At 42.4% G+C, this 24,022-nt stretch overlaps 1 protein-coding gene across 2 annotated transcripts; it reads left to right on the top strand.

Moving 5' to 3' along the window:
• Positions 1 to 537: 537 nt before the first annotated feature.
• Positions 538 to 23,924, top strand: LOC110979361 (uncharacterized). 2 transcript variants are annotated; one of them, XM_022235094.2, is made up of 29 exons: positions 538 to 729; positions 1,628 to 1,821; positions 2,465 to 2,629; positions 3,160 to 3,197; positions 3,484 to 3,587; positions 4,132 to 4,226; positions 4,599 to 4,881; positions 5,332 to 5,470; positions 6,006 to 6,157; positions 6,574 to 6,706; positions 7,307 to 7,489; positions 7,726 to 7,836; positions 7,968 to 8,125; positions 8,846 to 8,929; positions 9,064 to 9,134; positions 9,466 to 9,646; positions 10,566 to 10,673; positions 11,064 to 11,210; positions 11,541 to 11,783; positions 13,620 to 13,768; positions 14,089 to 14,334; positions 14,700 to 14,805; positions 14,910 to 15,224; positions 15,702 to 15,871; positions 16,133 to 19,532; positions 20,002 to 20,328; positions 20,797 to 20,972; positions 21,741 to 22,036; positions 22,623 to 23,924. In XM_022235094.2, the coding sequence occupies exons 2-29, from the start codon at positions 1,685 to 1,687 to the stop codon at positions 22,949 to 22,951; spliced, it is 8,046 nt and encodes a 2,681-aa protein (XP_022090786.2). In that variant the 5' UTR covers positions 538 to 729; positions 1,628 to 1,684; the 3' UTR covers positions 22,952 to 23,924. The 2 variants fall into 2 exon arrangements, with proteins under 2 accessions (XP_022090786.2, XP_022090785.2); XM_022235093.2 differs by having other exon boundaries at positions 7,965 to 8,125.
• Positions 23,925 to 24,022: the final 98 nt, after the last annotated feature.

Below are 24,022 nucleotides of genomic sequence, written 5' to 3'. Positions count from 1 at the left end.
AGTTCTCTATCTTAAGCCAGTATGCGATCTTTGGTTCTGATTGTGACCGAACCTATTGACATGACTGAGTGCCAAATGTACAAGGGACAGTTTAAAACCCACCGCCCCTCCCCAAAAAATCGAACGAGGAGAAATTTCATAAAGCTAATCTTGGCTTCGGACCGTCACGTGGATTTTTGACCAAATGCTATGGCTTCGTTCGGAATGAAGCGGTGGCGACCGGCACCGGAGGCTCACTGTCGCGCGTCGCGCCTGGCGACGTCGTTGAAGGTAAATGTCGCCCTCACTTAGCAAGTGGCAAAACGTGAGTGTTAACTTTGAGCATGCTTCGAGTATGAATGGTGTGAAAATAATTTTTAGATGAGAAGATTACCCTGGGAAAAATACAGGAACGAACCAGTAAAAAGACGGGGTGTGTGTACATTGTTTTTACAAGGGATGAAGCGGCGCTGGATTTTTGAACGTGTAGTTCATGTGGACTTGGTTTGCGTTCCAAGGCAGTAAAGCAACCAACTACACGCTAATGCCTTATTATGCCATTTGGCGCGCCTTGGGTTTCATGTACAGGCAAGTTTCGCGGGAAAATAAGGTTACAAACGACGTGTCCTCGTCAACAGGAGCGCTCGAGTATCACTGCGTGGCTGGTTTGGCGGAACTGTGATAGAAGGTTTAGCTCGTTAGATTTTGTCGTTTGGATGGAGGAAACTACGTGATCTGAACTCAAAAGAGGTAATTGCCATGTCCATATGAAAAGAAAGTCAAAATTTTTATACTGGTCGTTTTTAGCTCAGCTTTTCACGTGCGTCCAGTTTACGGACGTCGGACATGGCGGAAGGAAAGTAGGCCTAGCAATGCCCAGCCTAGGCCATGACATGTGATGACGGGTTAGCAATTTTGATTAAGGGCCGGGCCTGGTCAGCTTGCAATGTACAGGCTGTATATCATGTATGTTTGGCTTTTTGCCACTGGGGTCTTGGATAGGCCTAGGCCTCTTTTGTTTTCAACAAGATCTGGAATGTCACGTCATTTCTCGTCCACCACTAGAGTCTAGGCCTAAATTGTGCCTATTGTTGGGAGAATTTTATCATCATGATCATGCATGATGATCATGTTTACTGTAAATACATGAAATATTTAACGAGACACAGAGTTAGGCCTAATGTTTGGCTAGCATAGGTTTTTCCGCTGTGTAAATTGTTATCCTTGGAATCCTTACCTTTACTTTTTTACTCAGCAAATTCTAGAACATCTCTAATTTTTCCTTGTATCCTACCCAACAAGGACCAAGGCCCAGACATGTATTTAAGTTAAACTTAGGCCTACGCCTACAGCATTTCCTTCTGTTAAAGTCACTGGGAAGTCTTCAATATTAACATTGCCGTCGGCCATGTTGGCACACTCCGTTTTGTCTGTTTGTGGGGGGGGGGAGATGATAGAAAATGTAAACTTGTTATCAGTTTTGGCATCAGATTTTGTTGGGCATGCTAGGAACAGCAATGCATCCTGGTATCCATGTGTAACATTATTTGTTGTCATCCAGTCACAGTGCTTTTGTTTGTCTTAATTTCTTCTTGTTAGTCTTAAAATCGGTCATTTTCCTTTGTGCGGCTTTGTGCGTCTTTGACAGGATCCTGCCAAAAAAGAACCTTGTCGCCATCTGCCATCAGGGGTCATTTTTGAAGCAATGATGGTGACTGCGTGCACTGATGATCAGGGGGCTATATGTGACAAGGCAGCAGGCCTCAGCCCCCTCCTGGAAGCACTGGAGGGGAAAGGAGGCCCCCTGAAGGAGAAAGTTGGGGCTTACATGACCTTGGCAGAGTAAGGAGACAGATTAGAAGTTTCCATAAGGAACAGATTCAAAGAGGTGCTTTTCACATGTGGGTTCAGATGGTCTAACTCCAGCAGTAATCAAATCCAATCCAATATTTTCGCTGAACATCAGTACCTTTGGTTTTGTGAAAAACAACATACACGAGTGTAATATGCTCTACTGGGAACGAAGGGCTTCTATATCCACATTGCTGAAAAGGAAATCCATTACAGAAGTCATTAACCCTCCTATGGTGAAGTCACGCTTTAGGTCACGTGGTAAACACCTCAATGAAGCACAGCTGTGTTGTGTTGTGCACTGCACCAATAGTCCCTCACAGGAATATCAGATTGCACTTTTGTGCTGCCCAACAACTGTGCTTCACTGTTTCATGTGCATAATTGTGCAGTAAACCAAATGCAGTGAAGAGGACTGCACAAAAGACCCTGGGTCATTTTGTGCGGGCAATCTACTGTGTACACACTGAACCTGTGCATGTTTGAGTTCCATATAGAAAATACATGCTCACCAGTGACTGTGGGCATTTGTGCACATTTGTGCTGTAAAACCAAAGGAGGGTTAATTGATAATTTATAAATGATAAAACTTGATGCTGTTTCCAATTGGCCATCCTTTATTTGTGTTCCTTAGACGTCTTAAGGGTGATAAAGATGCCAGTTTGTCCCATGAGGTCTGTCGACACACAGCTCAGCTGACCTGCGTCGTCTGTGTGGACATCATGCACGACGACGCAGAGCTGAACCAGGCTGCCTTGCAGGCACTGGGGTTCTGTCTACACCTCACGGACATATCCAGGTGGGTGGTAAAGATTGGCTCAGCTATAAAGTTGGGTTTTGTAGATAAGAACTTTTTGTAGGAGTCAAAACAGAAAGTGGATGTGGAAGATTATGTTAGCTGGCAAAAACACCTGTTCTTTCACAAGGCAGTAAGGATCTAAAGATAAAAAATTTCAGCTGTGGCTTCTGACTAGTACCCCTTGAACAAAGGCATTGACATGGGAAGAACCACCTACAAAGGGCTGGGTAGCTCTGATGGTAGAGCACCATGATGGTATTCAGGAGGTTCCACGTTCGAATCCTGCTCTAGTCGGGCATTCAACATTTCCTGGGATCAGCTGATTTCCTCATTTTTCACTTCACATTCATGCCACTGAAAATTGAAAAACAAAGTACAAAGTCTTGTATAGATTGGAATTTCCTCGTTTTTTGTCGAAGTTCAAGTTATATGACTGATTTTTTGTAGAGTTCTTCAGTTAAAATCTAAGCACCTGGTCAGTTTTTCCCTAATGGTTTTATGATAATTCCAAGTTTACTCACTTTTTGCAGGGCTTTTACCCCAGAGGACGCAAGCACAGTTGTTAAAGGTAAGGATTTGTAATCTTATTTGGAAAATTATCCCTGAAATATTCTTGTAAAAGATAACTATCCCCCCACCCTTCCCACATTCTACTGCTTAGCTATTGGGAGGGGGCACAAGAAAAAATTGACCCCTCTCCCCCACCATGAAACTTGGATCCCCTCCAGGGCTTGCCCTCCAGTTTCAAGCTGTCCTACCACTGCTGATATTGGTCATAAGAAACTTGGGATAATTTGTATGCCTCTTGGTAATTTTGATCTTACCTGATAATATTTGCATCACCATTTTTCAAGCCCTATGCAATGCTCTGCTGAAGACCAAGGACAAAAGCACCTGTACACGAGCCCTCTGGTGTCTATCCAAGCAGACCTTCTCTCAACAGATCATCAAAAATGAGGTCAGTTGTGGCTTTTCTCCTTTCTGACATGTGATTAGTTTTGATTTCAATTTTCCTGAGGTTTTGATGAAGGCTGTGAAATCATGGCAACACATGGAAACATTTATGTGGACAATGATATTCACTGCAGTTTACTCTCGTTACAGTAATTTTATGTATTCTGTTGCTTTGAATTTTTTTGGGGGGGAGGATTCTGTCACAAAAATCAGAAAAAGCTACCCAGTTTGTCATGAAGTTTATGCACAATTAATAACCATAACTGATAGAAATTTATTGGCATGCTTTATGATTGTCAAGGAAATGGCCTTACATGTCCAGTATTAAACGCTTAACAGCTACTAGAGAGAAACCATTCTGTCCTGAAATGGTTAAACGTTTCAACCTTTCCATGTATTTAAAAAAAAAAACCTGTTAATGGTACCACGAAAAGTCAATGAATCAACAGTTGAAAATATAAAGGAGACTGAATAAGTGGGGTTGCCTTTTTGAGTTCTTTGCATAATGTTTATTTCCAAAGCTTGTATTTTCATGTGTTTCGTTTCAGCTCCATTCCATCCTGTGTGCCTTGGAGCATGCGCTGGTCCAAGGGGAATTTCACTCCATGACTGTGGACTACGAAGCTCTCAACGTCATCATCAGGTGAAGCGACCTCAAAGTCTGACCACTGGCTTTCATTTGAAATGGCTGGATTTCCTTTCGGGACAGTTTGTTTTGTAGTAATAATTTCTATTGAGTCTGAAATTCATACAAGATGTTAAATTTACCAAAATTTGATTGAGTTTAAGCAGTTGAAAAAAGTTACACCCCAGAACAGCTCATGCACAAAGCCTCAAATTGTAGCTGTCATCGTTAAACAATTAGTCTTCATTGAGTGCTGTGTGGCTGCAAATGTTGACAAACAAACAGTGTGTTCCTTTACAATACCCGTGTCAATCCCATGCAAAAATGAAGTTCCCGTACTTCCATGTAATTTACGTTGTTTTCAAATCATTGATATGCTTTTCTTATCAGACTTCTTGAGCATCTTCCGGACGACATGCCCAACCATGCAGTCCGCTGGGGCAAACTCCTCCTCCCGCTAATTGTCCGCTCTGCCCACAAGGTCCGAGAGCGTGCAGCCCTGGCCATAAACCTCGGCCTCCCGGCCATGGTCAGACATCAGTCGGACATTGCTCCTCAGCTGGCTACCGACCTGAAGTCAACCTTGGTAGCCGAAATGATGAAACTCTTTGCTAACAAGTGTGAAGTCCACGTCTTGAAGACTTGGGGGAACTTTGTTACTTTGCTGGGCAAGGTAAGGCCACTTGAAGAAAGTTTGATACGTTGCATAGCCATCAAACTTAAACTTAACTTCTTAAAATCTGTCAACATTATATAGAAACAGGCTTTTATAGGATTTAAATACTGTTTGTGTTAATAAGAAAAATTCACTGCCTGAGACAGCTAACGTAAAACCAGGTCCATGATGTATTTGATTTTTTTCCCCACCAAAGAAATTACATGTATATCAATAGTAGCCCTAGTTTTCATCATTTAGAATCTTCTTTGATTTTGGTGTAGTTAAGGTTAAAGCAAGCTGGTTAATTGCTTTAGGGTGAATCTCATTCATGGGTAAAAATTGTGTTTCAGTTCAGTCACATTCCAAAACCAAGGATAAAAGTCAGCCTGAATAGATACTGGTTTGGTAAAGATTGAGCCCTTTTTACTTCACCTGTGAAAGATTTTTCTTGTGACTTCCTCCTAGGTGTTGCACAAGGGAGGGGGGCTTATCAACTGCCTCCTGGGTGTAGTAGAGCAGGGTTTCAAGCACACCTCTGCTGATGTTAAACTTGCCTCCTTTGTTGCCTGGCGAGTCCTCATTGACAACTTTGCCCTCGAACCCGGTAAGCGGACCTCTCCTCAAATTCAGAAGTTCCTTTCTGATTGATGTGACATCTCTTTTCGTCTTCATTTCCACACGGTACACATTGAATTGGAGCTTACAGGATTGGCCATAGTTTGAGTGTTGAGCTAGTTCTGCTTGTCAGAGGTTGATGTGACACAATGGCTTAACATTTATCACTTGTGTCTGGAAGAACAAGTCATTAATTGAATTTTTGAAGGATTAGAATTTTTACCTGTGTGTTTGAATGATGTATTCTCACTGAAAGTTCACGATTTAGCAATCAGTGGGTTGTTAAACTAATGAAACTTTTTGTGTAATTCTTATTGACTCTCCTGAGATATATTTCAATGGAACTTCAGTTTTTATTAAAAAAAAAAGATTTCAGTAGTATTGGATCCAATTTAATTTCGCAGATCCCACACTTCGACAAGTTCCTGTTTATTTTAAGATATGATACAAAAGTTGTCATTTCAGAGGCAGCATGTTCATAAGACTGAAATTTATCATTCAAAATAAGTGTCACCTGTTTACAGATGTCCTGTACAATGCCAAAAGACTCAAGCTGCTATTGCAGCCCCTGAGAGCTACCAGCGCCAAGCAGGAGCTGGTTGCTCAGGCAAAGGTGGACACCTGGTGGCATCTGGTGCTCAGGCTTGGCCCAAAGGCTGCCATGAACTTTGACCAGGTGCGTTGGAGCCTCGTGGTACTTCTTGATTACTCTTTCCTCTTCAGTGTGGGTTGAATTCCATCCTGAATCTAAACACAAATGAATTCAAGTAAAGGGCGGTGAAGTATTGTATCCAGAAGAAAGGTGACAAGTGAACAAACAACTCTTCAGTTTCATAACATACCAAATATGACACTGAGTCCATCAAATTCCAGTTAAGCAAATGAGCCATTTCGGTATTCCAGCAGCCTATGCCCAAGGTGAAGTGTATCTGGGGTCATCATGAACAGCAATACGTGTGCACAAGATCAGTACAAACCTGTTTTCAAATGACCTTTCTTTTTTATATAACAAACATTGTTCAAACACTCGAAGATGTTTTTGCAGCGTGCCACCAGCAGTGTAATAAAAGCCATTGGGTCCTTTTTTCACAGGTGTGTACCCCCTTGCTTCAATTTGCCCTGGGTCTAAACACCGCCATTAAGGGGATGCAGTGCCCAAGTACACCCATCACCACAAATGGTTCAGGCCTCAGACAGGGGTTCACCACGCCACTCCATAGATCAGGTTTGTACTAAATTTGAAGACAGGTGTGGAAACTATTTTTTTTTCGATGTGTAGGAAAGGGAAAACTTTGTCTTCGATAAAGAGACAGAACAACATTGATTCAACAATCATCAGCTGCCCAATAATGAAGATTACTTCTGCTCCTGAATTCCGGGAGCTGTCTCCAGATGGCATTCATTAATACACATGTTCCATCTACTGTATGTTCCAGTTTCTATTATCACTTGCGTAACATGAAAGATGCTGAATAGACACCAGTTTGAACAGCGGAACGATGTCAAAATTTGTGTAGAATACATTAGTCTAAGAACGCTGCAATTTGGTGTTCTGGCAGTGCAAACATAAAACAAAGCGTGCCATGGGTCAGCCCTCTCAAAATAGATGTTAGCTGATAACACTTGCTAAACACATTTGAGCTGATATGATTTTGGGTGCTTTGCTTTCAATGACCTTGCTTTTTGGAATTTCTGAACAGGTTCACAGTGAATTGTTTCTTTTTTTGTGTGATGACTTTCAATTTTTTTTTCTGAACGTGTGATATAAAATGTTAACATCAAGACTGAAAATGTAAAGTCAATATTCTTGATTGTTCATCCACAGCCCACACGTTCTCTTTGGCCAGTCCAACTACGCCCCGTCTAAGTCTCGCCCCGGGCACCCCAGGTGGTGCAGCACCCCCGGTGTTCAAATCGATCCAGCTCCAGGGAGTTGAAATCCTGGCACGAATTCTTGGCATGCCCAGTGATGCTGTAGGGACAGTCCCAGTGTACACCTTCACTGTTGGTTAGTATCAAGGGTATTTGAACCATGTCATTCCAAATTCTTTAAAAACTGTCTTACGTTTTATGGGATTTTTGTATCAGTAAGTGGATGTACATTTTTTTAAAAGTTGCTTGACTTTAGTGATGTGAAGAGTTCAGCGCCAACTACTATATTGGAGAAATTTGAAGAATTCATTACTCCAACATTACAAATGATTGTAAGAAGTAGACATACAGTTTAAATGTATCTTCTTGTAGATACGCTTAGTCATCCTGTGATCACGTCCTCTACTACCTTCATCAAATTGTCCACCACTTTGATACCCACTGTGAGAGATGTCATCTGCAACCTCGGCAATCAACTTGTTGGTAGGTGTAAAATTCCTTTTCTACCAGGCAGTTCAAAAACGGTGGGATGTATTTATCCATTTGTGCATTCCTCTTTGTGTCAGTCCACTGAAATTCACACTTTCTTTTTTCCTGAAATTATTTCCAAGCAGAGGGCCTTCTGTTCCAGCTGTGGTATTCCCTGGTCATCCATGTCAGCGAGATGGTCTCCACGGCAACCAAGAAAGACAGCGTGGAAGTCTTGACGCAGTTCCTGGCAACCCTACAGTGCATAGTTGGAGGAAGTGGTCTGGCACCAAAGATTCTACTGGTGAGAGGAAATCTTCTTAGATTAAGCTAAAGAGATTAAATGCTGTAGCATCAACTGTTTTGCTTGAACACCGCTGTTATTGGTGTAAATATAATGGTTGTCATGATGGAAATTAGAAAAGAGTTCCAGATATGGACAACACTTGATGCCCCTGTGCACAAACCTTTGAGACTTGTCAAAAAAATCTTAGTGTTTTCTTAGTAAATGCTTCAGAATTTGCTTCGCTAAATTTCATTTATTTTAGGACATGTTATCACTTTCTGATAACTTTTATGATATTTGAAGGGAAAATTTGTGATGTTTGTATATGTAACTCTGTCTGCAAAATATATCAAAATCAAAGCCTGTGGCTTGTATGTCATGCCAGTCACAGAGGTATGGAAAGTTGAATTTTCTCCAGAAGTCAGGAAAGTACATTTTTCTCAACCAGCAAAATTCAAATAAATCGTTTGCTTTTCTTACTGTGGCATTATTCAGGCGACGTTAGAAATTAGCTGGAGCTGGATTTTAACCTACAGCCTCAAATCCTGCTCTGGTCATTTACTTTGTCCAGCCAAATTAGTCCAAGTTGCTGTCATATTGGTCTGAGAAAAACCTGCTGAAATAAGGACATTTGTAAACACATAAAAAAGATCAATGTTTGACTTTCCTCAAAGTAAAGAGAGACATGCGTCCATGCCGTATTATTTGCTCCATCACATTATGACTCGTTTTTTTCAGAGGTTTCTTGAGGCTGTGAGTCGTCTTCCAAAGAACGTCTTGGGTTCCCCATCCTACCACGCTGGCAATGCGGGACTCATGCATGTAAGTCAAGAAATATTTCAAATTGTAAAGTTTCCCAAGTTACTGATAAGAATAAATGACATTTACCGCTGGTTGCTTTTCATCAGCATTATGTGTCGTGATAAGTTTTGTAAAAACCAACTTTACACTTTCAGGGAACACCGGCATTATTTCTGATTGAACTCCTGCTGAGCCAAGGCCTGCTTCAGACTACAGGGGAAGAAAGGTAAGGCTGACATTAGTTCTACGGCAATTTTTGTTTTAAGAATTGGCAGCCTCAAGACCTTGGAAAGCCTTTCACTCTGGTGACTACAAATACAAATGGAGCTATTAATTATGAAAAAAAATGTAAAATAATAAACTGCAAGAAGTTTTGGAGAATTGAGGAAGACAGGACCCGTCCGTGTTACTTTAAGCGTGATAGATGACTCTTGACAATCACAGTGACGTGAATATGCCAGTGGTTCCTGGACAGCGGAGGTTTTGGAAGGTCCAAAGATGCTTTTAGAAAAAAAGCTTGAGTCAAAGTGAATGAGATATTTGTTCTTGTATCCCAGGTTTTTCTGTGTTCTTGAGACCCTGATTGACTGCGGGCTCACTGTTGCGGGGACAGTGCTCGGCTTTTGCGGGTCCGTCCTGCAGCTCGTCGACAAGGCAGCAGCTGATCTGAATAACGAGAGCGTCACTTGGAGAATCTGGAGCAGCATTGTCTACCCGTTGCTGGGTCACATCATTGAGGTAGGAAAATTGAGGCACTTTATGGTTGGTTATCAGGTATCCACGTGATAATGATGCTGTCTTATGTTATCAATTAGTTGAGTCCCAACTTTCTGTGGCTTCATTGGAAGTAAGTCTGCCTGAATTTGTTACATCGTGCAATTTCAGTTAAGTTACCTAATCTGTATTCATGATCCAGAGCCGAGCTGCCTCTCTCTCTCTCTGGTCCATTCATGTTCATGTTGCTTTTCCCTTGCTCCTGAAATTTCAGTAGCAACTGGATATGTTTCAGATAAAGACAAATATGACATGGTTTTTATTTTTTGGATGGATGGTCGATATTGGAAGCTGAAACATCTCCTTAGCCTAAGCTGAGGGAACTAGTTTGTCAACGCGGGGAGTCAAAAATCGACTGTACGCTTTCAAGCTGTGTTATTTTTTTATATTTACAGCATCAAAACTTGATTTTTCCATTCATGACAAACAATACTAGCGTTTCACAATAGTGCTCCCCCAAGAGTTTGCAACGCATTGGCCAACCACTGCGCGAAATCTGTCGACCCAACGCGCGTTTGGAAAGGGACGACAGATTTCGCACTCTGTGATTGCCTGATTGGTCAATGCATTGCAAACTCTTGGAGGCACACTACTGTTAATCGCCCGTATTACCCAACTCATATAGATTGTATTTGTAATTCTATTTTATGTCAGTACGTGTTTTGAAAAGACGCGAAGGGTACTTAAGTGCAGTGGCAGTGCCCATTTTGTTATTTCATATCAATTTTGCTCTACTTGATGAATTTCAACTGTTTCTACTTGGATTCTGAAAGTTTTCCTCTTGAATGGAGATCAGCACTCGTCATTTTTTACAGCCCGAGATTTCTGTTTTACATTTGGATTATCAACTGCATGTAAAGTACAATGATGGTTTTGTTTTCAGACCAATGAAGTGAACCAGGGCGATTCTCTAGATCACGACTTCAGCACAATGTATTCCAGCCTGATGCTTCCTGTGCAACACCTTTTTCAATCAAGCTCTCTGCCACAGGTAAAAAAAAAAGAGGAACACTTGAACTCTGTCAAAGTACACTTCCCAGTTTGGACATTTTGTGCTTGAAAGATCAAGTCAAATGTCTTTCAGAGAGGAACCTCCTCTTAAAGCCAGATCCCCGTGGAAACATTACAGTGCAAAGGTCAAATCAAGTCCCTAAAGACATTTGGGAAAAGACTTCATCAGACTGTCGAAAGTAGAACACGCTTCTGGAAGGTAATCTCACCTCAGTTGTGCCACCTACTCAATCAACATTCAATTGATAATTGGGTGTTTAGTTTGGCAGAGTATCCTTTTTTTGGCAAAAAGTTATTCACTCTTTCCACAGAGAAACAAGTTCTCTTTTAAGATGTTCTCAATTGAGTTCTAGTCTTGTTTCCTTCTCAGATGACTGTGAAGACTCTGCTGAAAACATGGGCAGAGTTGTACCAGGCCTTTGCACGATGTGCTGCCGTGGTAACCACCGCTGACTCTAACCTGGGTTGTGAGGAGCTCTGCACCAAGGTTCTGGCCTGCTTGGACAGTCAGTCACTGGTACAATGACAACTTTAATTTTGTTCAAATCTTCAGTCACAGAATTTTGTCTGAATCAGTTGCAAATCAGTTGAAATTAGTTAAAGCGGAGTTAATGGAACATGCTTGATTCTTGCATGGAATATCTACCTATCTGTTGTAAACCCTGTGTGTTTTGCAGCGTAACTCTTTAAACCAGTATGAAGTCTGGGTTTTAAAAAAAAAGTTTAGCTATTTATAAATCATATAAACCATTTAAGGAAACTTTTCGACCATTTCAATTTTCGAAGTTCAGTAATGAATTAGCCATTGGTACACTGAAAAACTCATGTTTAAATTTAACGACTCCAGAAGTCATCTTTTGTGGATTCCCTGACTCAAATCCTGCAAGTCATCTCCGGCAGTCTGGATTTTTCATCATTTGCTTCCAACACAACCCTGAACAATCTCCCCACCCCGGGAGGAAGTGGGCGTGGGCGGGCTCGTCCCCTGGGTAACCTGACAGCATTTGTCCGACTGGTTGTCAGGGTGATTGAAGAAATGCGGAATCTGGTGAACGCAGAAAGACCAAAGTTTGCTGGGTTTGTACTTCAGGTTAGTCATATTCAAAGAATGAACCTTTTGCCAGTTAAATCTGAATAAACTCTGGTACACTGAGTTCTTTAAATTCATGTGAACATAACAATTTGAATTCTCCATACTGACACCACTGTTGCTAAACCTTGTGATTCGGGGCAAGCTTTTATTTAGTTACATAATTGATGCCTCGCAACAATACACTGTTCTCAATGGATAAGAGAGGCACAAAGGAACCAGTCCATTCCAGAGATGGTGGTCGCTATGCAAAAGCTTGCCCCGAATCACGAGGTATAGCAACAGTGTCTTTAGTCTGGGGAACTCAAATCGTTATGTTTATGTGCAATCAAATAACTCAGTGTACCAGATTTTTATTCAAATTTGACTCACAAATGGTTTATTGCTAAGCATAATCAGTTTATGAGCAGTAAAGGAGCATCTTAAAAATCTGGAAAGCTCACATTCCATTGGATCATATCCACCGGAACACTAGTGTTCAATCAAAACATTCCCGCATGGCAGGATTAGTCCACTCTGTGCAAGGACCATTCCAAGGCAGCGTTTCGATGATAATTTTGTCATTTCTGTATTTCTAGTGGAACAGCTGCCCATTCTAGACTAAGAACAAGACGTTCCAAACAAAATATTCAGACTTTTCCAAATGATGAGACACACTCTAAATCGTCTGAACTGTTTTGTTCAATTTGTCTCTACCAACCAATATTTTATACAATGGGTAGAGGCTATCAACGTGTGCTTTTTTTTTAACCCCAACAGTCATGCATATTGTTTGGCTAACACTACTCAGTGCTACAAAATACTTAAGTAGTAGTCTGAGCCTGAAGGACCTAGCGCTACAGATTACTACTTCTGTTTAGGGCACCTTCCATTGTTACTTGTACAGAGAACAGTAAAGTCATGCATTGATAGTGCCTGAGCACTGTATGGTACATTGTCTTCTATTGTATTTTATGGCTTCAGAGAACAATAAGGTTATATCACTTTACATGCTTTCAATTCTACGAAGGCTAAATGTTTCCTACCTAAGTCTATGTCTCATTGCAATCAATTGAATAAGTTTATGGAATAAAATCATTTCTTGCATACTTGTAGACCCTACGTGGCTGCTTCTAATGTGCCATTTAGGGGGGATAATGTATGCTACATGAACATGCATACTACATAATAGCGGACCAGTGCGAAATCACTGGTAACTATTTGCAGTAGTTCCTGTAATAGTGTGCAACAGAGTCTGTACTTCCATTGTAAAGGGAGCTGGTACACTGCTGTGCTTAGATATGGCAGGTGATTGTCGCAATTCTCTCTTAAGTAGTAGAAAGTTGGAAGATTTGTCTCTGTCTGCCCTTCTGGTCACTTATTTTCTGGTCAGTTATGTCTTCACCTTTGGACAGTACGCTCCGATAAATAACAAAAAATATTTACATCGGATGGAGTTACTGACGTGCCGCATTGTTTGTCAGAATTCAGGGATGATTTTTTGTGGTAGAGTATGCCAGCCCTAAGCCTGCATGTCACACCGATTATTAACCCTAATCCCCCCCAAGGGTTGCTGGCCCTAACCTTCCCCATTCACACAAAGTTAAACACCCATATGGGACTTTGTGCACAGAGGCTGTTGGACTTTGTTTTTCTGAGGTATGCCAAACCCAATGCAAAAGCCAGCTGTTATGGGCCTACCAGACTTATCCCCACAGAATTAAACACTTTACTACTGTTTAATTCTGTGTGGTTGGGGAAGGTTAGGGTTAAATGCTTCAGTGATGAGAAATTAAGGCTTCAGTTTCTTTCAGTGTAGCTTTATTTACTTTTGACACACTTTGCTTTTCCCCACAGGCATCCAATTCCTACATATCTTCACCGTCTGTTAGCACCATGGCAAATATCTTGAGCATTCTCTTCACCAACGTCTCCCAGCCAGGTATCATAGAAGCTTTGCTCGACAAACTGGCTGGACCGATCTCCTGTTTCTTTGACAACTCTGGGTGAGCTAAAAAATCTAGCCTTTGGTGTTTTTGAATTAGCTTCTCTGAAGATACACAATTTGTCAAACAAATCTCACAAACCACAGCCAAACCAGCAGAAAGGAGGGACTGCGAATTTTAGGGCAGTTGCGGAACTTATAGATAAAGTACTTTTATGAAATACCTCACCTGGTGATTTAAGCCCAGTTTGGGGATTGTGATAAATTGTTGGAAAAGAAATCAAAATGTTTTATCTGTAGTGAAACCAAAAAAAGATACCAAACAGGTGAAGTTCAAAATCAGGACATGAAAGTAAAGAAACTTCTTTTTTCTAATCTCAGAGCTTTCAAATGCAGCTCCTATCCAGTGCCTTCATGGCAGAAACTTGAGAAACTCTGGACTGACCTCTTGACCTCAGTACAAACTCGCTACGGTGGGCCGTACAACTCGGCTTTCCTTGCCACGGTCTCCCCACTGCTGGAGAGCGGGTTGACCCACCCCAAGCGGACTATCAAGAGCCACACCTTGGTGTTCTGGAATGCTACATTTGCGACAGTCCAGTCCCTGGAATACCCTGAGTCTCTCAAGTGAGTTCTGATCAAATGCATAGGGTGATTGTGAGAATGAGGTAACCCAAGCTGTGACTTGGGTCTTAACGCTTCACACACTCACTGAGTGCCTTGCAATTTCGTTGCCCTTAGCATTGGACAATGAAATGTGATGTCTTCAGATGGTGTGTAAAACATTTTTGCTTGTCTTATTTTCACGAAGTATTTCCTGCATGTGGGGTTTTAGTACACTTGCTTACCAAAGTACATCAACCAGCTCCCATATCAGCAGTTTTCTTCCTGAGGACTAGTATTCTCCCCATATCTGTGCATGCAAACCATTTCTGTGATTGAGACAGGTGCCTTGAGACGATAGTCTGTTTTCTTTGTATTTGCATCGATAGATTGTGTCTTGTGAAACTTAAGGAAAAAACACCATTGGTTCTACCAGGCTGGACGGACACGGAACAGCCTGTTGTAAATGAAACACCCGTCAGTCAAATGTCAGAGGTAGGTTACTTGTGTGTGATCTTCTGAACAACCTCCAACCACTAATGTTTGAATATTGATTACATGTATCAATGTCATTCCTTCTTCTGTCCATTTGTTACCAGAGCGAAGCCTCTCTGAGTCTCATTCCACCTCCGCCTGCACCCACCGTTCCAAACTTTGGAGCCCCTTCCCCCCAGAAGATGCACGGTAGCTTCTTGAAACGTACTGCCCAGGCCGAGCGCCTCTTCGCATCTTCCTCACCAGAGAGATACAAGAACCCCTCCCCCAAGATCACCAAGAGGACTGTCTCTCCAGGGAAGGGTGTGTTTAGGGGTTTGTCATCCCCAGTGGGGAGGAAGGGGAAGAGAGACGCATCACCAGGTGTGAGCGGAGCTGCAGCCAGGAGGCGGCTGCATGTTGATGAAGAGAGTATGGGGGTGAGTAGATGTCTAATGGATCATTGACACGTATTTCAGGTCAAAAACCGAGAGACCCTGAAGACAATTTGGGGTACTTAAATAAGAAGTGAAGAAATGCTTGGTTTCTAAGGAGGGAAAAAAAAATGACAGCATCGTCAACATTGATAACTGCCCTGGCAGGAAGTGGTTAATTGTGTCATAGATATCATAGATTGGTTGTTGACAGTGAATTTGCTAGCCTACTTCTTGTATTAAGACTACTTTACAAGAAAGCCGTGATATATTTCTTAATGGCTTTCAGAAATTGCAGGCCAAAGAGGCATCAATGTTAAAAAATGATCAGAGAATTGAAAGCAAACATAGGTTAACCCTAACCCTCCTCAATCCTCCAACAGGTGAAGGATTCAGGAGGGTTAGGGTTAATCATCATTGGAGATTATTTGTGGAAAATAAACACATTTTCAAAAAGTGAGCAGATTAAATGTCTTTCTCTAGGAGTTTGTGTTTATTGCCCCATCGCCGAAGAAGACCCAAGTCTTGACAGACCACCAGAAGGAAATGATGCGGACACGCCGTGTCCTCCCTGCGCTCTATAATGATCTGGAGCAATCTCAAGACACTCAGACATTCAGTGAGCTCATGAGTCAGACAGAAAAAACCCAAGAGTAAGTTTATCTGATCGTTCAAAAACAAAGAAGCCTTTCATGGTGTGAGTGTAGATAGATGTTTGAAAATTTATACAGCCTTTTGATGGTGTTAACGGTGAATTAATTACTTCTCGTATTAGTTAAGAAGATTCATAAACTTTTATGACATTCACAACCTTTGCTACAATTTGCATTGCCAGTTACAGGATGGTTAGTGCTGTGTATCTATAGTATTTTTCTCTAGGTTTACAAATTTTTTTTCTCTTTCTGTCTTTGCAGTTCACCAAAGGCAGAACAGGAGGAAGATGTAGCGACATCAGCATCTGCCGACAGCCCTTCAATGTTTGGCTTCCCAAAAGGGCAAACCACAGTGCAGAAGGAGACACAGGGAATATGCCAGGAAGACCCAGCCACCAAAGAAGACAGTCCCACCCCACCTTCCACCGAAATGCCAAAACTAATCAGCACAAAAGCTGGAGGACTTGAAAGTTCCGTGGCAAGCATTGAATCTGAGCTCAGGGAAGAGGGAAAACTACAGGGATATGATGCTGTTTTGGAAAGTGAAAAGGAGCAGAGTGGCAAAATGTTGACCTTTGAAGGTATTCTGAGCAAACTAAAGAAGTCTGAGGAACAATCTGTAGCACCTGCTCTTGAGACACCACCTGTCGATAACGATGATATTACGCAAGCAAAGTACCCTCCAGCAACAACAGACACTGAGGGCTCTTCTGCCAGCACGACAGAAAAGCCCGCAAGCAGTGATGAAGAGGAGATTGAATTTGGTTTCCCTCCCTCTGAAAGACAGTCAGGGAATGATATCCCGACTGCGTCTGAGAAGGTTGAAAGTGATGGGGAGAAGCATGCACTGGCAGAAGACATGGAGCGTTTGCCACAGAAACAGGAATTGGATGGGAAGGTTTCTGGAGAGGAAGCAGGTCAGGACGTAGGGAGCAACAGTACTGAAGGAAAGGTCCTAGCAAAAGATTCAACTGATGATGAAGGAGATGACAAGAAAGACGGCCAACTGGGGGAGGACGATTTTGCCATTCCAGAAACTCAGCAGTCACAAAGTGTAGAAATGGCCAGTGACATAGCAGATGACAGCTTAGCCATATCTCCAGTGAGATCAGTCGGTGACTCAAGACCAACAGACCTGAAGTTAAATCTGACCCCAGTTATCAAACTTCAGAAGCTGAAGGAGGCTGACCTCCTTCATCTGAGTCCTGACACTTCCAAGTGTTCTTTTGCAAAGTTGGACATCAACAGTAGTCCTAAGATATTTACAAGTAGTGAGGAAGAAGCCACGCCCAGAAGGCTTATATCTCGACATAAGCGGCTCAGCTCAGATGAAACATCCACGGGTGACAGAAAGGAGAATACTTTAAAGAGAGTGGCCAGCGACCCTGCCGTGGCTGGTTCAAAATCTGCGAAAGTAGTGCAGAAGAAGGTGATGAAGGGGAAAGGACCGAAGCTTGCGAAGAACAGCTTACAGAGTTCACAAGCTGATTTGGCCGAGCTTGCAGAGAGATTTGAGTTGGATGGTATTGAGCCATTGGCTGATGAGACTGACGTGGACCAATCAGTGGACCAGATGGACAAGGAGAGCCAATCACAACAGGGTTCAAATTTATCCTTGAACAAAGATGGCGAAACATCAGTAAGTGCCTCACAGACGGATAATGGAAGTGATGGGAGAAGTGCAACTGTGCGAAGGGTCAGTGGCAAGAAGCACCTGACTGCAAAGCAGAAGCTGACCAAATCACACACAACTACTGAGGAAAATGCCAACATGAACTTGTCAGACAGTTACGCAGCTGATGAGTCAATAGTGGAAGATTCCAAAGAACCAAAAAGTAAAACCGACAAACGAGGCTCTCACACTCTGGGACCTGGAGAAGGTGCTCAAGCTGACTGCCAAGTAAAAAAGAAGCGTGGGCGCCCAAGGAAAGCGAAGCCAGCTGTCCTTTCTCCAGTTGAGGAAACTCCTGTCTGTCTAGATGTGGAAGACAAGGTTAAGAGCATTGAATCAAACTGCAGCTCCAAGAGGTCAGGGACCGAGCTCTCAAAAGAAGAGCAGCAGGAAGTTCAAATGTGTGAAGAGCCCCAAAGAGGACCACCTGCTGATACACCGGAAGACACTGCTTTGGAACCCCAGAATGTTGAGAAAAATGCTGATCTGAAACAATCTCAGGAGGGACAAGATTTAGTATCTTCAAGTAGCATTCCCAACTCCCAAGATCAACAGCTGAACAGTTCTGACGATCTGTTCGAAAGCTGTCCGAAGGACATCCCAGATGGAGGGATGCTGAAAACTATGCAGATGTCATCTAAAAGTGAGGAACCCCCAGCATCCAAGAGGACTATCAAGCGGACCCGACGGCTCAGCAAGAGCAAGCTTGGTTTGGGGAAAAGGAAGTGTCGGAACTGGGAAGGGGAGGAAGACAGTGAAGAAGATAACATCCCATTGGCTAAAATCAGGCACTGCTACCTGGATGTTGACAGCCAAACTTCGGATTCTGAGGTGGATTTTCCGAAGAAAAAACTTGAACGAGCAAACAATGAAAATCCAAGGATTATCGAAGACCAAGATGAGGTTAAATTGGAAGACACCAAGAGGGAACAATTGACCTGTGTGAACTCTAGGTCTGAAAAGACCAGTGTTGGAAAGTCTCCAAAATTAAGCCCCAAAACAAGTCCAAAGGCAGCTTTTGCCAAAAAAATTTTAAGGCGTGCCAGGAAGTCACCTCTTTTCACGAAGGCCTCCCCGGCTAAAATTGTCTCAAATGCCAAAACTACAGCTAAGATATCTCCAGTGGCAACAAGGCTCCGCACCAGCAAGCACCTAAGCTCCCTCAGTGCTAGTGTGCCAAGCAAGCTGAGAAGAAGGCCAAGGAAAGTATTGAAAGCAGGACAGGAAAAACATGACCATTCCAAGCCCAGTATCAAGTTTGGGTTTGAGGAGAAATTGGAGAAAGCTGTGACGGACCAAATCTTGGGCGAGATGTTTCCAGGAGAAACAGGAGACCTTTGGGAGGATCTGTCTCCAATAGCCGGACTGTCCACCAGCTTACCTCTCCCAGATAGCAAGAGTCTTCTGTCGCCAAGTCCTGTCAGCTTCATTGAAGAGGACATCCAAAAGAAAGACATTGGACTTAACAACGAAGTGGCATTACTTCTGAGTGGGATTGCACCTCCTGGTACCAGAGAGGAAATGAGGCTTGGTACAGCATCAAAACTTCCAGATGTGGATTCAGAAACAGCTGGAAACGAAGAGATCCTTAGCAGCAGCTTTGGAGACCCAAATGAAGAGGGAATGGAATGTTCCAAAGCCCCATCAACTTCTTCCCAATCAATATTATTACCTGTGAGTTCAGAAACTAACACAGGAGACAGCACAGAGAAACAAGAAGATTCTGCAGCCGAAGGTGCAATTCCACCTGCCAGTGAATGCCTCACACCTTCTGTTGAAGCTGCAGCATTACCCAAGTCACCGGTGATTCCCCTGAAGTTTGCACCGTCATGCCACAGCTCGCCCAATGTCAGCAGTGCAGCCAAGGCCAAGCCGGCCGATCAGGGGTCACCATCTGGATCCATCCCCTCCATGTATTCTCCGGCAGGATCTCCAAGCGGTGGAATTCTTAAGCGAAGGGATTCCGCATCCCCCTCTCCAAGCAATAAGGTGTGTGAAAAATTTCCAGATTTGTTGATTTTTTTAAAAATAAATTTGCACGGTCTTGACAGTGATACTGTTGGCCTTTTCAAAGGCAGATGGACTGTTTTAGCTACTTAACCATTCCAGCTACTATTGCATTAAATGTAGGTTTCATAAAGAAATCTCCACTTTTTTAAAGATCTTCAGACATGGAACGTTTCCTGGGATCGGGGCTCGGTATTCCATAATAAAATCTTTGTCATTTCCAGAGCATGGTGTTAAAATTTACAAACAATTGAAATCTCTCGCAGGTTCAAATTTCTTCATATGTCTGTGATTTGAAATTTCTGATGTTCTGTATATATTCAAGGACAGCATACTGACCCCAAAAGCATATTTTTTGCCGAGGATACTTCATTAATATCAAACAATTTTCCATTTTTGTGAATAAAGAGAAAACCTGAATTTCTGAGTTTTGTGTGTCTGCTCTTTCCAGTCTCGCCGAGTGAGCTTTGCCGAGCCCATCTCAGAGCAGTCCCCGGTGAAGCAGTTTGCGGTCGAGCTCCTTCCCTCGGAACCGGCAGAGGACAAAACCTCAAAAAGCCAGCGCATCACCCACCCGCCCTCCCCACTGGTCACGACCACGCCCTCCAGGGTAGTCAGCCTCCACTCTAAGTTCATCACGACCCCTTCACGGCGGTCGTCCAGCGGCGGATTTGGTGCCAAGAGTAGGATCAGCCCCAGTGGCCGTAGGATCAGCCCTGGTACAGCGCGGTGGAAAGCCAAACAGCATGGCTTTGTTACGCCTTCGACTGGGAGAAAGGTACAAGCGGTCTCACTTTGAGATTAGTTGGAGAGGGTTGATGCTTAAAGGGAACACATTGGATTTTAGACTTACCGTCAACTCTAGACATCAGGAGCACAAAAGCCACTGTTACGAGGAATGCACCTTGAAGTCTCCAGTTTTTTGTTGTATTCTTTTCTTTATTGTCTTTTCCAGTTCTTCAAAATGCTGTGGTTATAACGAGGTAATTTGACTGGTCTCAGCAGCCAAATAGTTGTAACGAGTTTGCTGTATCTTTGTTAGTCTTGGATCCTTGAACTGTCACAGGGCTCAGGAAAGTCGGTGTTGATTGATGGTATTATTACCATTAACCCTAAAAGTCTTGAATATGAAGGATATTCTAGGGTGAAAATGGGCTATAGCAATTTCTTTATTAAAACTGGTAAGTAAAAAAAAGAGGGCTTTTTTATGTTAAGAGAGTCTGTATTCCATTTTCAATTGTTTCAGACGAAACCCATCAGACAGAGTTCTCAAAACACAGAGGGGACACCACTCACCCAGCAGAACAGCCTGGATAACAGCATAGACAGTGACTACGACAACCAGGAAAGTGTGTTCCCGGATCTTGCGGACTGCAGCACCCCCGTGGAGAGAGTCCTACCCCAGCTGACATCTTCAATGTGGTACGTCTTGGACAAAATGTCAAGAAACATTGGACTCCTCAACAAACTTTTTCCCCCTCGAAACACTTCTCACAGAGGTTTTGGATTTGTTTTGGTTTTGATTGCATTATGCTTTTATGGATTTAATCTGGGGGCAGTATTTACTCAAGAAATACCAGACAAAGTACTGATGAAAGTTCTTAAAAGCTAAGGCACCATTTCAAATTCTTATCAGGTAGTTGTCGGACAGAACGGTCCAACTATATTAATCATCAGTTGGATATAAGGTGAAGTGGTCCCAAGGGGCCAATTCTAACCGACATATGCCTTTACATTCCATTACTCCCAAAGCTTTGTGGTTTTAGTCCAGCAACACCCCCTCCATTAATCACTAAACACAAGTTACATTTATTTATCGGTCGGATGGCCCTGTCCTATAGTCAACCGATAGGAATTTTAAAATGGTGCCCAACAGATAGATCAGAGACCATTTTTCAATTGTGCCCGCTAACCTATACATAGAATATATTCTGTATACTAGGAAAAAGTTGCTGGTGGTTGACACGGTCGTTGAACAAACTTGGCAATAATTAAATAGGAGCGCCCTGCCTTTTCCATTCATTTTTTTTATGTGCCCTATTTCTGGCTGTTATCATTGAGCGCTTGAACTGACATGTATGAATGATTTCTGTCAGTGAGAAGAAAAAATATTCTTTCTGAAGTTAGAGGATGATATAAAAATTGCTATTTTGTTTTATAAAGACCTTTTTGTTTTCATTAAACTTGTAGGTCCAGAGGCCTAGGGCAGCTGGTACGTGCTCGCAATATCCTCACCGTTGGCCATCTCTGCTCACTCTCCCCGACGGAGATACGGTCCCTGCCGATACGTTCGCCAAAGATCAGCAACCTCAGGAAAGTCATGACCAACTTCCAGAGGCTGCAGTCGGCAAAGAGTGGGGCGCCCGTGGTGGACAGCAAGAAAAAGGAGGAGTTGCCAGGGGAGGAGGAGGCGAAGGGCAGAGGGGCAGAGACAAAAGCAACAGAGGGGAGGAAAGAGGTGGGAGAGAGTGCTGCGGACAAAGCAGGTGGGCAGTGTGGTCATTTCATACAAGGAACATCAGTCACTGAAAACTTGCATAACATGAATGGTCTATTCAGGGAATGAGTATTTACCAAGCAAGCATTTGTCAGATTTAAAAACTTTGGCTTTACAGTCACTAAGAAAGGCAAGCAAATGTGGTTAGCTCACCTATTTGTATTATCAGGGGTGTGATAATTCAGCTTTTTAGCTGATATCAGCTTTTTTTGGGTCTAGATGTTGACCCTGAATTTCAGCTTTTTTGTACACCTGGTCTGTACCAAAGTATGGGAACTTTTTACATTTCAGCTTTTGCCAGCTGTTTTCAGCTGTAACCCTAACAGTCCTTAATCTTTCACCTGTTGGAGGACTGTTATGGTTAATTTTAAGTGGCCACTCACACCCCTGATTTATGTTACATAATTTCTACTGTTTGCAATACAATTTAATGTGCATCAGTGCATCAAATATTGGGGCATGCCTTTTACTCTTCCAAGATAGCAGTAATATTCAAGCCTGCCTCACCAATGGCTCAGGTATATGTTAATTTTAAAGCCTCAGTTACCTTATCCTATCATTTTCTTGACCACAAGATCGCCAAGCGCTGGCTGTATCATCTGAGCTGTCAACAAGCAGAGCAGCCTCAAGTGAGAAAGAAGAGCCCCATCCCAAACAGGGTACGAAACGAAAGCACGACGAGCTGGAAGAGAGCAGCAGCGGCCTGGCCGAGGGAGAGCAGCTGCCCAAGCAGGCCAGGATCATGGACAAGCTGGCAGATCTGGTCGGTGAGTTGGCGACGGAGAATCTGGCCGAGCTGCCTTCTGACCGCCTCTTCCTGGCCCATCAGCACGTGAACAACATGATGGAATCTATCATGGCTGCCTTAAAGGTCAAGGTCAAGTCACCCAGCTTGAGCAGCTGATCCTTGTCAAGATCATTTTGCCTTCTGAGTTCAGCTTAACCTAATACATGTTAAACATATCTTTAATCCGTGTAAAATATTACCATCCTTGTTAAACCTATTACTCCAAGGTGATCCTGAGTTAATTCTGGTTGAACCAGCTGCAATCATGGCAAATGCGTTAACTTTGAAGATTGAATTAATTTTTAAATAGTTCACTTTTGCACTTGTGGCCAGTTACACAGATTATGAGAGTTGTCCAAACATTTTCAATCTTTACTGCTTAAAAAAAATTCGTACCCTGTTCCTTACAAAAAATTAAATACTTTCAAGATAAGTCAACAAATCAATATTTGAGTAATTTTTAATTGATTTTTTTTATGGTACATCATCTAATTTAGTCACTGACATTTCCATTTGTTCTAGTTTGTACACATAATGGCTGCATTTCTGTGAAAATAATTTATTGGGGAAAATCTCCATCACCAGAAATTTGCCAAAGTGTTCGTGATTGTTGAATAGGGGATGGTAAACCTCTGTTAATTTTAAGTTGTACTTCTGTTGAAATTTAAGATTTTTGTTGATTGAAACCAAAACAAATTTGAACAGTGACCTGCAGCACTTGCACGTAATTACGATAAAAATTTGTTTACTTTAATACAGTTAATTGAATAGTCAGTCTTCTGTTAAATTAAAAGAGTACACTGACTGCATCTAGATCTGTTATAATTGAACATGGAACAGTCTTTTTTTGAATTGAATTATATATAAACATTTAATTATTTTTATCTTGTTCTTACTTTTCAAGATTTTCATCAGGAAAACAAAAAATACATGTAACACATTTTGCTTTTGATCAGGGAGAGCACATTTTCATGTAAAGGAAATGTAATTTACATTGTTGGTGAAGGAGCGGGATTTTCATGTTTAAAAGCCTGATTTTTTATTACACGTTTTATAGTGAGTAAAAAAGATTCCTCTAATGTACTTCAAAGATCCCCTCTGCTTCCTTTCTTTGCGATTGTTTCGTCCTACATTAAGTCTGCAAACGAAACACTCCCTCTTTACTCCCAGAGCTATCTGATGCATCCC

Source organism: Acanthaster planci, linkage group LG17, assembly GCF_054643075.1.
Source record: "Acanthaster planci isolate LZ-2023a linkage group LG17, COTS_SCS, whole genome shotgun sequence".
Taxonomy (NCBI): domain Eukaryota; kingdom Metazoa; phylum Echinodermata; class Asteroidea; order Valvatida; family Acanthasteridae; genus Acanthaster; species Acanthaster planci.
This window is presented reverse-complemented; position numbering and strand designations above follow the sequence as displayed.